This window comes from Alexandromys fortis, unplaced genomic scaffold (assembly GCF_014885135.2).
Source record: "Alexandromys fortis isolate MF-2015 unplaced genomic scaffold, M_Fortis_MF-2015_v1.1 scaffold_16, whole genome shotgun sequence".
NCBI lineage: Eukaryota > Metazoa > Chordata > Mammalia > Rodentia > Cricetidae > Alexandromys > Alexandromys fortis.
In genome coordinates, this window is record NW_026067893.1 from 16,801,833 (window position 1) to 16,814,864 (window position 13,032).

Here is a 13,032-nt window from a genome sequence, read left to right on the forward strand (position 1 = left end):
CACAGAGATGAGACAAACCTGGTTCATTCTGCTCCTGGTCTTCTCTCTTCCTACCTTGTCATCCATCCCATCTTAGCTCTACAGGCAACACACAGCAATGTGCTGTGTTCATGAAGGGATAGTTTTTCCTAAAAATATGATAGGGGCAGAGAATTCAAAGAAGCCTTAGGAAGCCAGTAAGCATGTGGAAAGGTGGCATTTTCCCAGGACTTTTCAAATATATCACATAACTGTGAGCTTCCTAGGGCATATGCAAATGTATGCATGAATCAGAATTCTCTGCTAATGGAGACTCAAGGATAGTGCTACCCTGACAGTCTTCAAATTCTTTGGAATACTGTGAATTCATCTTGATAGGCTGCCATGTCTCCAGCATCTAGCAGCATGCAATAGTATGTAGTAGGTATTCAATAAACACTTATGAAATGGGAGAATAGTTATTGAATAAGTCAGCAATGTACATACACAAAACACCAAGAGACTGTCCTGTGTTGCTGTGCAGATGGTGCTGATGGAGGAGCTCATGCAAAATGTGATATGCATTTCCTCGGATTTTATATCTTCTAGATGAGGAAACTCCATATTTGCTTTCATGGATAAATATTAATGAATAAAACAAAACAGACCACAACATTTGTACTTTCTGAACATGGTGAGAGTTATGACTTAGGTGACTTTCACCCAGAGGCCGTGTTGCATCCAGCACAGGGCATCCTTTGCTAATCCATTTGCTACAGTGCCTCAGGAGCAAAGCAAGAGCTGAACCTATTATCCTGGTTCACAGGCTAACCAAACTAATGACAATAATAAAGGCAAGTAGTTTTGCCATGTGATATTTCCAAAGTAGTTTCAGTGCTCTGGTCGCAGTGTCCCAGTGTGACAAAACTAACACAAGATTCTGCTGTGTTGTACACAGACGCTTCTCTATTTAAAACTTTTGTTTTTGTGTTTTGCTTTGCTTTGGGATTTGGTTTTGTAACTCTAATTGTCAGTAAATGTGTTCATTTTTATAAGAATAAAATAAAATTGTAAATGTAAAAAAGATTTGAAAATGTAAGCATTATTTATTCATAATATAAGAATTAGAAATGATCTTTATTCCAGTAAGGAAAAAACTTAATTCTAGAAGTCATGGGTTTAGAGCTCCATATGGTTTCAGATTTGGGAAATCATAACTATGTGTAATTTTTCCCATGTGCTGAATGGTGATTTCCAAAGTTCCTAGAATCTAATTTTATCCAGATAAATGTCAACCTAAACACTGCTGTGTACCTACAACATGCCAGGAACTGTGTCGGGTGTTCTGAGTCTAAGTTCAAATGTTGCATGACTGAGGACCTGTAACTGGTGGGGAACAGTAGAGAGATAGGTGACTGCTCACCATCCGCCATGCTGGCTGAGGGCACAAATAAAGAACTCTGTGAAGGCAGAAGGTGAATTTTCTGACTTGGATGCCAGCTTTTAGAAAAGATCACTTGCTTAATATGGTAAGGAATTTAGCAAACGGAAAGAAATGAGTTAGAGGAGGGTAGGTAGGAAATGCTAAGCAGGAGTTAAAAACATGTGTGAAGATTTGGGTTAGTACAAAGGAGCATGCTCTCTTGACTACTCAAAAGTGGTTTGTGCAACTTAGACCTGTAGAAAATGAAGTTTGAGGTAAGAGCGAATATGAGACGAGATTTCAGCAATGGCAATACAGAGAGAGAAACAAACTGGTGAATAAATTAAATGTGTCTGCAACAAAGCAGAGTCAGCAGGGAGTTCGGGAAGAACCTAGAAAGCAGAATTTTGCATGTGGTGTAAACTCAGCATAGTCAAGGATAAGTGTGTGGTCAATGTAGGCATCACATATGAGAAGGTAACAGGTAATTCAGGTAATCTCTGAATCGTTTAGTGTTGTGTTGAGAAAAACACAATTACATTGACTGGGACAGTGATGCATGAGAGAACCAAATGACAAGGCTGTTGGCTTATGTAGTTAGAATCCTGTTACAGACTGAGGAGACCGAGGATGCAGGTTGCACCATGAAATCTTGTGGTTGCATGTTTGTGGCCAGGGACGACACAGTAGGCTTATGAGTGGTCATGGCATTCATTTGTTAGTATTCCAGAAGTAAAATGTGTCATAAGCTGTGATAACTTTATGACCATGAACAATTCATTTTATTCCCTCAGACTTCAGTTTCTTTTCCTGTAAAATAAAGAGATTAGATTTGAAAATCTTTGCGATCTCTTACAGCTTCATGTCCAGCACCTAAAATTTTTCCCTTTTAAAGCATCAAATAAAGATGGTGGTGCCTGGGGGAGGGGGTAGTGTTTATTTGTGAGTTGTAGATATATTCAATTCTTGTAAAATGCCATTTTAAATATGCTGATGTGGCTTTTTTTCTTTTGCTTTTTAGATGGCTAAACACTTTAGGAATGCTGGCCAATCAGGGTATTGATGTTGTGATACGACACTCATTTTTTGACCATGGATATAACCATCTGGTGGACCAGAATTTTAACCCGTTACCAGTAAGTAAGCTGGAGAAAGATTCCCAACTCGTTTCCATATCATTAGGTTCTTTTGATCATGCCTTTCTCCACACCAGGAGGATTTTTCTCCTTCTGTTATTGACGGTCTCTTTCATATATCAGACAGAGCATTTTTGTCTTTGATTTCATGAACCATTCCATGGGCTTTGGCTTCACTTCCCCCACCACACACACACACCTACACAGACACACACACACACACACACATTTATTTGTGTATAATGTATAAATTCATTACTATTACTTTAGCAAACTTTGTACAGTTGAGATTCCACATCTCCTTGTGGCCTGTTTGAACTCTGCTTGAGAGTGGATTTTTCCAGATTGTTTTCTTTTAACGCTAATAGGAGACATTAGTTAACGTCAGCTGCAGCATGTTGAAAGCAGATGGGGGTGTTCTAAGATCAGATACAATAGGAGCCCATCTCTTAAGGCTAAAGTGCACTTGGAGTTAGATGTTGACCCCTAAGTGATGATGAGATTTGCCGCAAGGTAGAGTTCTGAGTGACCTGCTACATAATCATCAGAGAAATCTTAGTTAGCCCAGAAAAGCTGTGTTTTGTTTTGTTTTGTTTTGTTTTCAGAAATATCACACAGATGATTCTTTTACATGGGTAACATATGCTAACGTAGCATCACATGGTCCTGAAGGAAGGTCAGACTCCTTCACCACACCTGTGGTTGCCTTTACAGATGCTTGATCTGCTTTATTTGATAAGGTCACTGAGGGTGAGACAGAGAAAGGGAATCCTGTGCCTTAAATTACTATTGCCTTGAGGGTCCTGAGAATAAAGCCAGCCTGGAACAATTGCTGCCACTTGCTACCCTTTATTTCTACCCCACTGCTTCTACCTTCCAAACCCCACGACAAGAGGCCTTCCAGTCCAGAACAAGGAATAGTATGGCCCACAGGAGTATCGCTCCCAAGTCTCAAAACTGAAACCAGTTAGCACAGTTGTTGTTATACATATAACAAGAATAAGTCTCAAAATATGTATGTGAATCTGAGGTAGGAAGGACTTGGGAGAGAGTTTTCCATTTAGAACCATGGATATTTGTTTTCTTTTCATATATCTATATAAATAAGCCAAAATAATTAGAAAACAACAGTCAAGGCATAAATATTAAGCAAATATAGAGCATATCTTCTATTTGGAATAAATATTATTAAATATTTTTGAACAGCATGAGTTGGGAAGGAAGCAACAATAAATAAATAAATAAATAAATAAATAAATAAATAAATAAATAAATAATAGAATATGATGAAGGCTCCTAGATGGATGTACAGGACAGGCTTTTCTGAGCATATGACATAGAAGTGAAGAGACAACTGGTGGTAAGAAGCCAAATCTGCAGACTTCACACAACTTTCTTCATTTTGTTTTGTTTTGTTTTGTTTTTCAAAAAAGGGGAAGAAGAAATTTTATTTCTTTATTGTTTTTTGTTTTTTTTTTTCCTTGAAATAAAAGTATTTAGGACTTTATAACCAGTAACTCGTGTAATTTAAGCTGTAAGTGGGATCCCAATGACTAGTCACGTTTCACACTGGCTCAACAAGGTTCAATCCTAAAGTAGCACTCAGCCAGCAAGCTGAAGGAATTTCTTGATAGCGTCAGTTTTTTTTCCCCTCCCAAAAGACCAACTGCAATCAAACGAGGTTGAGTGAGAGCTCATGATTTTATTGTCTTCATAACAAAGTCAGCTTAGAACTGGCTCACTTGGCCCTTTCTCTCTTAATATTGTCTTTATTGTTTTAGTGTTCTTTTATCTTAAGTTGAAAATAGATTTTTTTCTTACATACAACACAACCTGAACACAGTTTCCCCTCCTTCCACTCTTTTCAGATTCCCAACCTTCCCTCTCCCCCAAATTCAAAGCCTTCCTGTTTCCCCTTCAGAAGAGAACAAGCCTCCAAGAGACAATGGCAAAACATAACGAATTAAGATACAATAAAACAAGCCAACAGCTCTCACATGTGGGCTGGGCAAGGCACCCCAATAGGAGGATAAGAGTCCCAAGTGCAGAAAAAAAGAGTCAGAGATACACCTGCACCATCATGCAAAAACACCAAGCTAACAGCCATAATTATATGCAGAGGACCTGGTGCAGACCCATGCAGTTCCCATGCTTGCCTCTTTAGTCTCTGTGAGACTGTATGAGCCCTGCTTAGTTGATTCGGTGAACCATGTTCTCCTGGTGTCCTCCACTTCACTTTCTATGCAGAACAGAGGCTAACATAAACATTTCGCAGTAGGAACTAAATTGGCATGTCTGCAGAAACACAAGATCACATGTACCTGAGACATGGAAGGAAGGGGGAGACTTGACAGACATGAAGTAGGCAGGTGTCAGATTATCAATGCATTTGAACTTTTATCCTAGCAGTAAGGAAAATCACTGGTGAGCTTTAACCAGGGATGCCATGGTCACACTGACACATTGCTTCAAGTACCGTTTTCAGCAATGCAGATGATCTTACCCAAGTCACAGGTGTAGGGTGCTCGTTTGTGTTTCAGTAATATGCCACTCCGACTTTTTCCTTCTTTCCTTCCTTCATTCAAATTTCATTCACTCATCTTTATCTTGTCCTGTTTGCTTATTGATACTTCCTGGCAGTCGATCTCTATGGCAAACCAAAATGACCAAGTCCCTGTGCAGTATAATAAGAAATGGAAAACAGACATAGAAGATAAATGTAGTTTAACAAAACTGCTCTAAAGAAAGCCTACCAAGGTAAATATGACTGTATTAATTTTTCTGAAAAAAAAATAAAAGAAACCGAAGTTCTAGGAATAAGTCAATATCCAAGGTCAGAGAAGTCATGGTAGCTCGGACTGCCAGGTTTTTCAACTTTATTTATTAAAGCACAGTGTTCACAAGCAAATCTGCCTTTCCAGGGTGCTGAGACCGAAGGCAGCCCACGCTTTCTCTCCACAACTTGTAATGAAGGTAGCCGAGCAACTGTAGCTCGGGGGACTGTCAGGTATTCCTAAACCCCAGGTTAAAAATGTAGCTGAGCTCAGAAGGCCTACTTCTCATAGCTTTCCTCAGAAATAGTGTGTGTTGGTGACTTCCATTATCCCTGGAAAACAAGCAGACATTTGAAATGTGTTCTTCCGCATGTCTAAGTAGAGCTTTTCCAGGGGAGAACTGGTAGCTGAACTGGCGGTGTGAAAAGCTGGTTTCTCCTCCATATGTGATTATACTCATAGAGTAGCCCCAGTCTCGGCTGGACCTCGTCCTCAGTGTTCTTTTCCCTGAGTTTGCTTTGTGAATTAACTAGGGGAATTGAACCTCTTTTGCCAAAGAGGAAAAAAAGTATGTGTTTTGTTTGTTAATAGAAAATATGGACCAAAAAAGCAATCCTTTCCTTAAAAACTGTAACCGTCTTTGTGCGACTGTTGTTTTCTGTGAATCAGATCTGTGTTAAAATGGGGTGGCGACTGTTTGGTTATAGTGGAGGATAAACCATTTACTTTATAGAGTTTACATGATTTTGTGTGTATCCTAATTGTAATAAACTATGCCAAATCAGAAAAAAAAATTCTATTTCCTCTTACTGTGCCACGTTATTTCCCATAGTGCTGACTCAGAGGTCCTTGTCATGGCCTGAGGCAAATTCTGCCTTTGTCTTGAGTCTGGAGAGGAATAGAGAAGGAGGCAAGCTAGAGAAAGATGGGTGTTGGAAGGCTAGACAGGCCTCGGTTCCAGGGTTGGACAACCTGGATGTCTTATCACACTACTGTGTAACTTCCTACACCATGTTCATGTAGACATTAAAGACACAAACCTTCATAGATTTATTCTCCATAAGCAAGAATAACTGCCAGGCTTTCTTTAAAAGCATCGCACAAAAGTCCTCCATTGATACCTGATGGCCCCAGAGCTCACATAAGCCTTTAAGATGCTAAAACAAGTTCCATGGATGTAACACAAAGGCCCAAGTGAGCTGGGAAACTGCCTTTCTGGAAACATCGAGCTCTAATAAAGAAATCATACATAAAAAAACTTAAAAGGGTGGCCAGCTTTTCTTTTCCTCTTTCCTCTGCACCTTATAAGTAGGAAACTTGGCAGCTGAGAGAATGTGTCCGAGTCTCCCCTGGAAAGAATTTACCAGACCAAACCAGGGCATGATCTGAAAGACACTTCTGGCTGACCACTAAGATGGGCAACGGAGCTAGACCTTGAGGATCATATCGGTTGCCGTGTCAGAAAGTGGTGGAACTGACAAATAACATTGCCAATAAAAACTTGTGGATTTTACACTGTGGTTACATCTCCAGCAGAGTTTGTTAAAAGATTGGAAGATTAGTGAGCTGCACTTTACTTTGTCCCCCAGAAAAGTAAGTATTTTCTCTTCCAGTTCCTTCAAACCGAGCTTAGTATATTTCAGGAAAGAATCCTATTAGCAAATTCTTATCTGTTTCTGCTGGTGTTCTTGAGTAAATCCAGAAACTGTGAGGCCCTGTGCCTCAAGGCTTCTCGGGCCGTGTCCCATCCCACCTCTCCCCACTTCCTAGTTAGCTTTGCCTCATGCAGTGCAGTTTAGCTCCTGCCAGGCCATTCCTGTAGCACCAGTCAAAGGTAAGAGACAATATCAGACGGGAGACACTTTAAATGTGGTTTCTAGGAGTTAGGGTGAGGGAAAAACTAATACAGAAGGTTTTTTGTGGGGGATGGGGGAGCTTTTACGAATGATACTTAATAGTGGGTACTTTATATGTTGATCCCAAAGCACAAGATGGACATTTTAGGTAAATCCTACTGCAAAAGGTGGACTTTGTGTGTCACTGATGGAAGGTAATGTAAAATGTAAACATACTACTCTGAGGAGAGATACTGATAGCGGTAGAGAAGAAGGCATGAGCACATGAGGCACTAGGGCATCTCTGTTCCTCTAATCAGTTTTCCACTGGACCTGAAGACTTCTCTCTTACAGAAGAAATGCTAAGAAGTAGGGTGAGGGGAGGAAGACTGGAGGAGGGGAAGGGAACAGATGAGAACGGGTTCTGTGTCCCCAGCCCTTCAGGAAATCATTTTTCAGCCCCGTTCCTTGTTTCCTTCTGGTTTTCCTGCTAGAAGAGTGGCATCCCCTCCTCCTGCTCCTGAGAAAAGGAGCACGCTTCGGCTCAGCCCTGCTTTGTCATTCCCTCGCCCTCTCCCTGACAGTTCTGCCATTGGGAAAGAGGGGACATGTGAGTCTCCACAGCTAGGCACTCAGCGTGGGCTCCCTTGGGAGTGGACGATGTTTGTGCAGAAGAGATCTGCACATTCGGTGGACAGAGTCCAGACCCCACCAGTCCCGGGCACGTCTCCGCAGAGAGGCTTGGAATTCAGCTTGTCGCTTTTTTTCCAGAGTGTGATTTACAGAGCTTTCAGAAAAAGGAATGGGGAATTACCAGTCTGCATCTTCCTAACTCCCACGCTAGGACAGCAAAAGAAGTCTTCACACAGATGTAATTAAAAAACAAAAGAAAAGGCTCTGAGCTCTGAACTCACCATTATGTGGATGCACAGATAAGACATGGTCCTCCATCTGCCGAGCCAGTAACCCACAGTGTGTTTGTAAGATTACAGGCCAGTCCTGATTAGGACTGCTACAAAGAGCGGGATCATGCTGTCTTAACATTTCTGCTCTGGGCACAGTGGTGTAGCTGAGGGCTGTCGCCACTCAGTTTTCCTTCATAAGAAACAACAAATATTCAACAGCCCTGTGCATATCCACTGAGCATTCTCTTGGTGTACTGCTTGGGAGCACAATCATCAGTCATGGATTAGAGTACAACTTAGTAGACTATAGTGAAATTAAACCTATGGTTGCAGTCACCATAGCAATATATTCTGAGCCAAGTCATCACTGTTCAGATGTTATTTAACTTTTGGAAAGAAGCTCTGCCTTTTACTATTGCCAATCTGGCTCACTTGGTTAACCTATCTATCACAAAATTCTAGAACAAGTTGTTAAATAACCTATCTTTTTTTCTCCCTTCAAGATGTCCCTTCGATATGGTACCCCTATACACAGCGTAGCTGAGGTATGGGTACAGGATCAACTTAATGCCCCATTTTTTTAGGAGAAACACTGAGTCACTAACCCATATCCAGTGTTTCTGGATTGACTGAGACTTGAACCATCCAAATAGGAGACCTCACATGGAGCAATAGAGCCTAGAGCCTAAAACTGTGACAGGATTTGTGGTCCTAGCTCTACCATCAGTTATGTGTGTTTGGGTTCTGGTTTCCCTTTGAATTGAATTGAATTGAGGATGGAACTGCTTCCCCCTTATACCTCCAGATCCATTGTCAGTATACTTGAAAAAGTCATTTAAAGCATAAGATTTTGATTTTGCATTCACATGTAAGTATAGGAAATTGTTAGATGGAGCTATATCTCAGGGCAAGGAAATTACTGGAACCTTTTTTTCTTCTTTGTAGACCTCTTATTTGTAAAGTTGCTGTAATCAATAATTTTTTTAAAAAAAATCTGAAAAAGGAGATCTTTATTTTAAAAGGCTGTGTATTAATTAAGGTCTTTAAGTAGTCAAGTAAATATAAAGCTTAGTATTATATTCGTCCATTCATTCGTATGGATTTATTAGTCATCATATTGCTGGATGTTGACACTGTAGGCAGTATCTGCCCTCAAGGAGCTGACACAACAGGATACAGACAGATGATAGATAAGTTAATAGGGACTATGGCAAAAGCATTTTTTTATTGAGCTCTGCATTTTCTCTGCTCCCCTCCTTGCTTCTCCCCTCCCCACTTCAAACCTCCCCCAAGGTCCACATGTTCCCAATTTACTCAGGAGATCTTGTCTTTTTCTACTTTCTACTTCCCATGTAGATTAGATCTATGTAAGTCTCTTAGTGTTCTCATTGTTGTATAAATTCTCTGGGATTGTGGTTTTGTAAGCTGATTTTCTTTGCTTTATGTTTAAAAATCACCTATGAGTGAGTACATGTGATAATTGTCTTTCTGGGTCTGGGTTACCTGACTCAAAATAATGTTTTCTAGCTCCATCCATTTTCCTACAAAATTCAAGATGTCGTTATTTTGTTCTGCTGTGAAGTACTCCGTTGTGTAAATTACTACATTTTTCTTTGATCGAGGGGCATTAGATTTTTTCCAGGTTCTGGCTATGAGAAACAAAGCTGCTATGAACATAGTTGAGCACATGTCCTTGTGGCATGATTGAGCATCCTTTGGATATATACTCAAAAGTGGTATTATTAGTCTTGAGGAAGGTTGTTTCCTAATTTTCTGAGAAATTGCCACACTGACATCCAAAGGGCTATACCAGCTTGCATTCCTACCAGCAATGCAGAAATGTTCCCTGTTCTCCACAACCTCTCCAGCATAAGTTGTCATCAGTGTTTTTGATCTTGGCCATTCTTACAGTTGTAAGATGGAATCTCAGACTTGTTTTGTTTTCATTTCTCTGATGACTAAGGATGTTGAACATTTCCTTAAGTGTCTTTCAGCCATTTTAGATTCCTCTGTTGAGAGTTCTCTATTTAGGTCTGTACTCCATTTTTTTTTATTGGATTATGTGTTCTTTTGGTGACCAATTTCTTGAGTTCTTTGTATATTTTAAAGATCAGACCTCTGTCTGATGTGGGATTAGTGAAGATGGCAAATGCATTTTTAAAGAATAGGAAAGAACACAAAAGGCAGACTGATGAAGGCAGCAAGAGCTGACTCAGAAGTCCTTCTGGGAGAGACGGTGCCTAGGTGGATCCTCAGTAAATGGCAAGTTAACTGTCAGAAGGCAAGTTGAGGGGGGGCATCTAAACATAGCAGTAATACAAAAAAGACACAGAAGCACTCATTTTCCAGTGAGTCATGGTAGATGAATTATGAACAATTATCTCAGAAAGTTTTTCTCATTGCTGTCCCATGGCCACACAGGGTGTGTGAAAATTGAAGAATTCAAAAGCTGCAAACCTGGAGGTGGCGTGGCAGGGGAGGTACAAACCCAGACAAACTACCCTGTGACCTGTTTCTTAGTGTAATCTTTCTTCTCTCTCTTTTCTTTCCCGTGGGATCCATCAGGAACATGAAGGAAGCAAAGTGTACCTGTTTGGGGCAGCTGTGATATGAAATCCTATCCAGTCATTAGGGGCCTAACAAAGACTTTTCCATGTGCAGCCTTCTTTGTGGGAACCAACTACTGCTGAGAGAAGGGCAGCCTTGGCTGTGGGATCAATCACTGGGCCTCAGGCTACCTCCATCAATGGCCAAAGTACCGGGCTGCATGCCCAGTGAGCATGGCTTGTTTCTTTTCTCCTCTGTGCCTCTGAACCCTGGCTGTTGAGATCAGAGCCTTTGCTGTGCACCAACTGAGCAGGCAGGCAGCCCTTGGCCCTCACGCCTTGCCATAAGGCTCCTCTGATTATGTCACTGGCCATTCCCATCTTTTGTCTGTTCATCAGCTGTGCAGTGTGCGCCTTCTATCAGCAACACGCACTAGTAGTTGTGAGGGCTCATCCCTTTGGGAATTAGAAACAGTTCTGGCCTGGAATCAGGTGGGGCTCAAAATGCAACACAGTAGTCATGTGAGCCTTTATTTCCTCTGCGAAAGTGGGTGATAACTGCAGAAGTCGGAGAGTAGGAAGTGTTTGAATTTACTTCATAAAGGTACTGACTCTGAGATCAGACTGACCAGCTTTTCCAGTCACCTCCTGTATGTTCTTGAAATTACTAGAACACATCAATGAACATCAGTGACCTCCCCAACGAGAACAGCATCTATCTCGGGGGTCACAAGGGGTTGGATGAGTCAGGGCATGTGTATCTTTCCCCCATCATAAATAATCAATGATTATTAAGTGTTTTTATTGTTTATTAAGGTACTTGGTAAGGTATAAAATTGTGAATCACAATAGTTATTAACAATAACATGAATGAAACTGTGGTGAGGATCTTTGAATATTTATACAGATATATGGAAATAGAGTCAAGTAATGGCTAAAATATCAATGTATTTTTTTAAAATAAAATTGCCAGGAAATTAAAGGAACAAAAGGGAAAACCATGATTCTTGAGTATGAGAGGAAGTGACTGCAAAAAGCTAAAGGCAAACTAAATATTACATTTTTTTTCCCTCCAGAAAAGATGTGGCCAGACTTTCCCGTGAGAGCAATTAAGGCCTTGTCAGGGCTGCCTGCTGGTGCTAACACGTTCACGTGGTGTTTATAAATGGCCAGGAAGCCCCGGAAACCATAGTCTGCCCCATCAGAGTGCTAATGACAGCACATTATGTGAATCACTGAGTAGCAGCAACTGAAAATCCCACTCTGCCCTCAGCCATTTATATTCTTCCCAGATTACAAGACTGAAGGATCACAGCTACTGCAAATTTTGTAAGCCTAAATAAATCAGAGAAGAAACCATCTCAGTATTGCTGTGTCTGAGTTTAGAAGAATGCTGTGCCACCCTTGAAGCAACTGCAGATAAAGATGAACAAGGCCAGCTCTGGAATGAGAAGAGCCATGCCTTGCCTAAGCTGGTCAGATTTCCTAGACCATGAAAAATTACTTAGAATAATCAGTATAGAAAGAGAAACAAAAAAACAAAGATGTAAAAGGAGGAAAATGGGAAATGCCCTTTCGTGGTTGGAAGGCTTTTTTGGTGTGAGTCACAATGAGACAAATTTAAGGTTATTTCATCAAAGATACTGTATTTGTAGGCAGATAGATAATGATTCAGGGAACCAACAAAAAAAAATCCTAATTACTGACTGTTAGAAACAAAGATAACATGCTTTTTTTCTTAATTCAGTTTTTGTTTTAGTAGCTATTTGTTTAAGTAAAATTTCTTTATAGAAATAGAACAACCCTAGACTCAGTACTCAGCAAACACACACACATGCACACGCACATATGCATACACACACCCTCATGTACACACACACACATGAACATGCACATACACATGCACACATACTTACATGCACATACACACATAAAATATTAGGACAAATGGAATATTAGAAAGAAATGGTAAAAAAAAGACATGGAAATTGAACAAGTAGACAAATTCTGCTTTAAGTTGTTTAAATATACCCCAGAATTTATCAATTTTCAGAACTCAGTAAATCATTAACTCTTTCCATGACTAACTTGGAACTGTTAGCAATGTCCTATTACAGCTCAGATTTTGATTTAAGCATGGCAAGGACTGAACAAAATACACTGTTTTCTCTTATTCCAGACATTAAAGTCAGTATAATAGAAGATGCAGAAAAAATGGATAAAGAGGCCGTTTAGTAGTGACTTACACCTCCTACTTCCTGTGCAGTGTATGCTGCGTGGTATGTGACTTCCTAGTCAGAAGAGCCCTCTTCTCAATGCCATGGCCACTCACAACCACAGTCTGTGAAGCATCAACACAACATACACACAACAGAGAAAGCAACATAGAGCACCGAACTCTTTTTTTTTTTTATTTTTTTATTTTTTAAAAAAAAAAGATTTCCGCCTCCTCCCC

At 40.3% G+C, this 13,032-nt stretch overlaps 1 protein-coding gene across 3 annotated transcripts in view; it reads left to right on the forward strand.

Annotated features, from left to right (window-relative positions):
* Positions 1 to 13,032, forward strand: part of Hpse2 (heparanase 2 (inactive)) — a 566,360-nt gene that overhangs the window by 433,093 nt on the left and 120,235 nt on the right. For all 3 annotated transcript variants that reach the window (XM_050149558.1, XM_050149567.1, XM_050149573.1), the window contains one exon: positions 2,403 to 2,517. In XM_050149558.1, the coding sequence (XP_050005515.1) occupies positions 2,403 to 2,517 (115 nt within the window). The remainder of the gene's footprint in view (positions 1 to 2,402; positions 2,518 to 13,032) is intronic.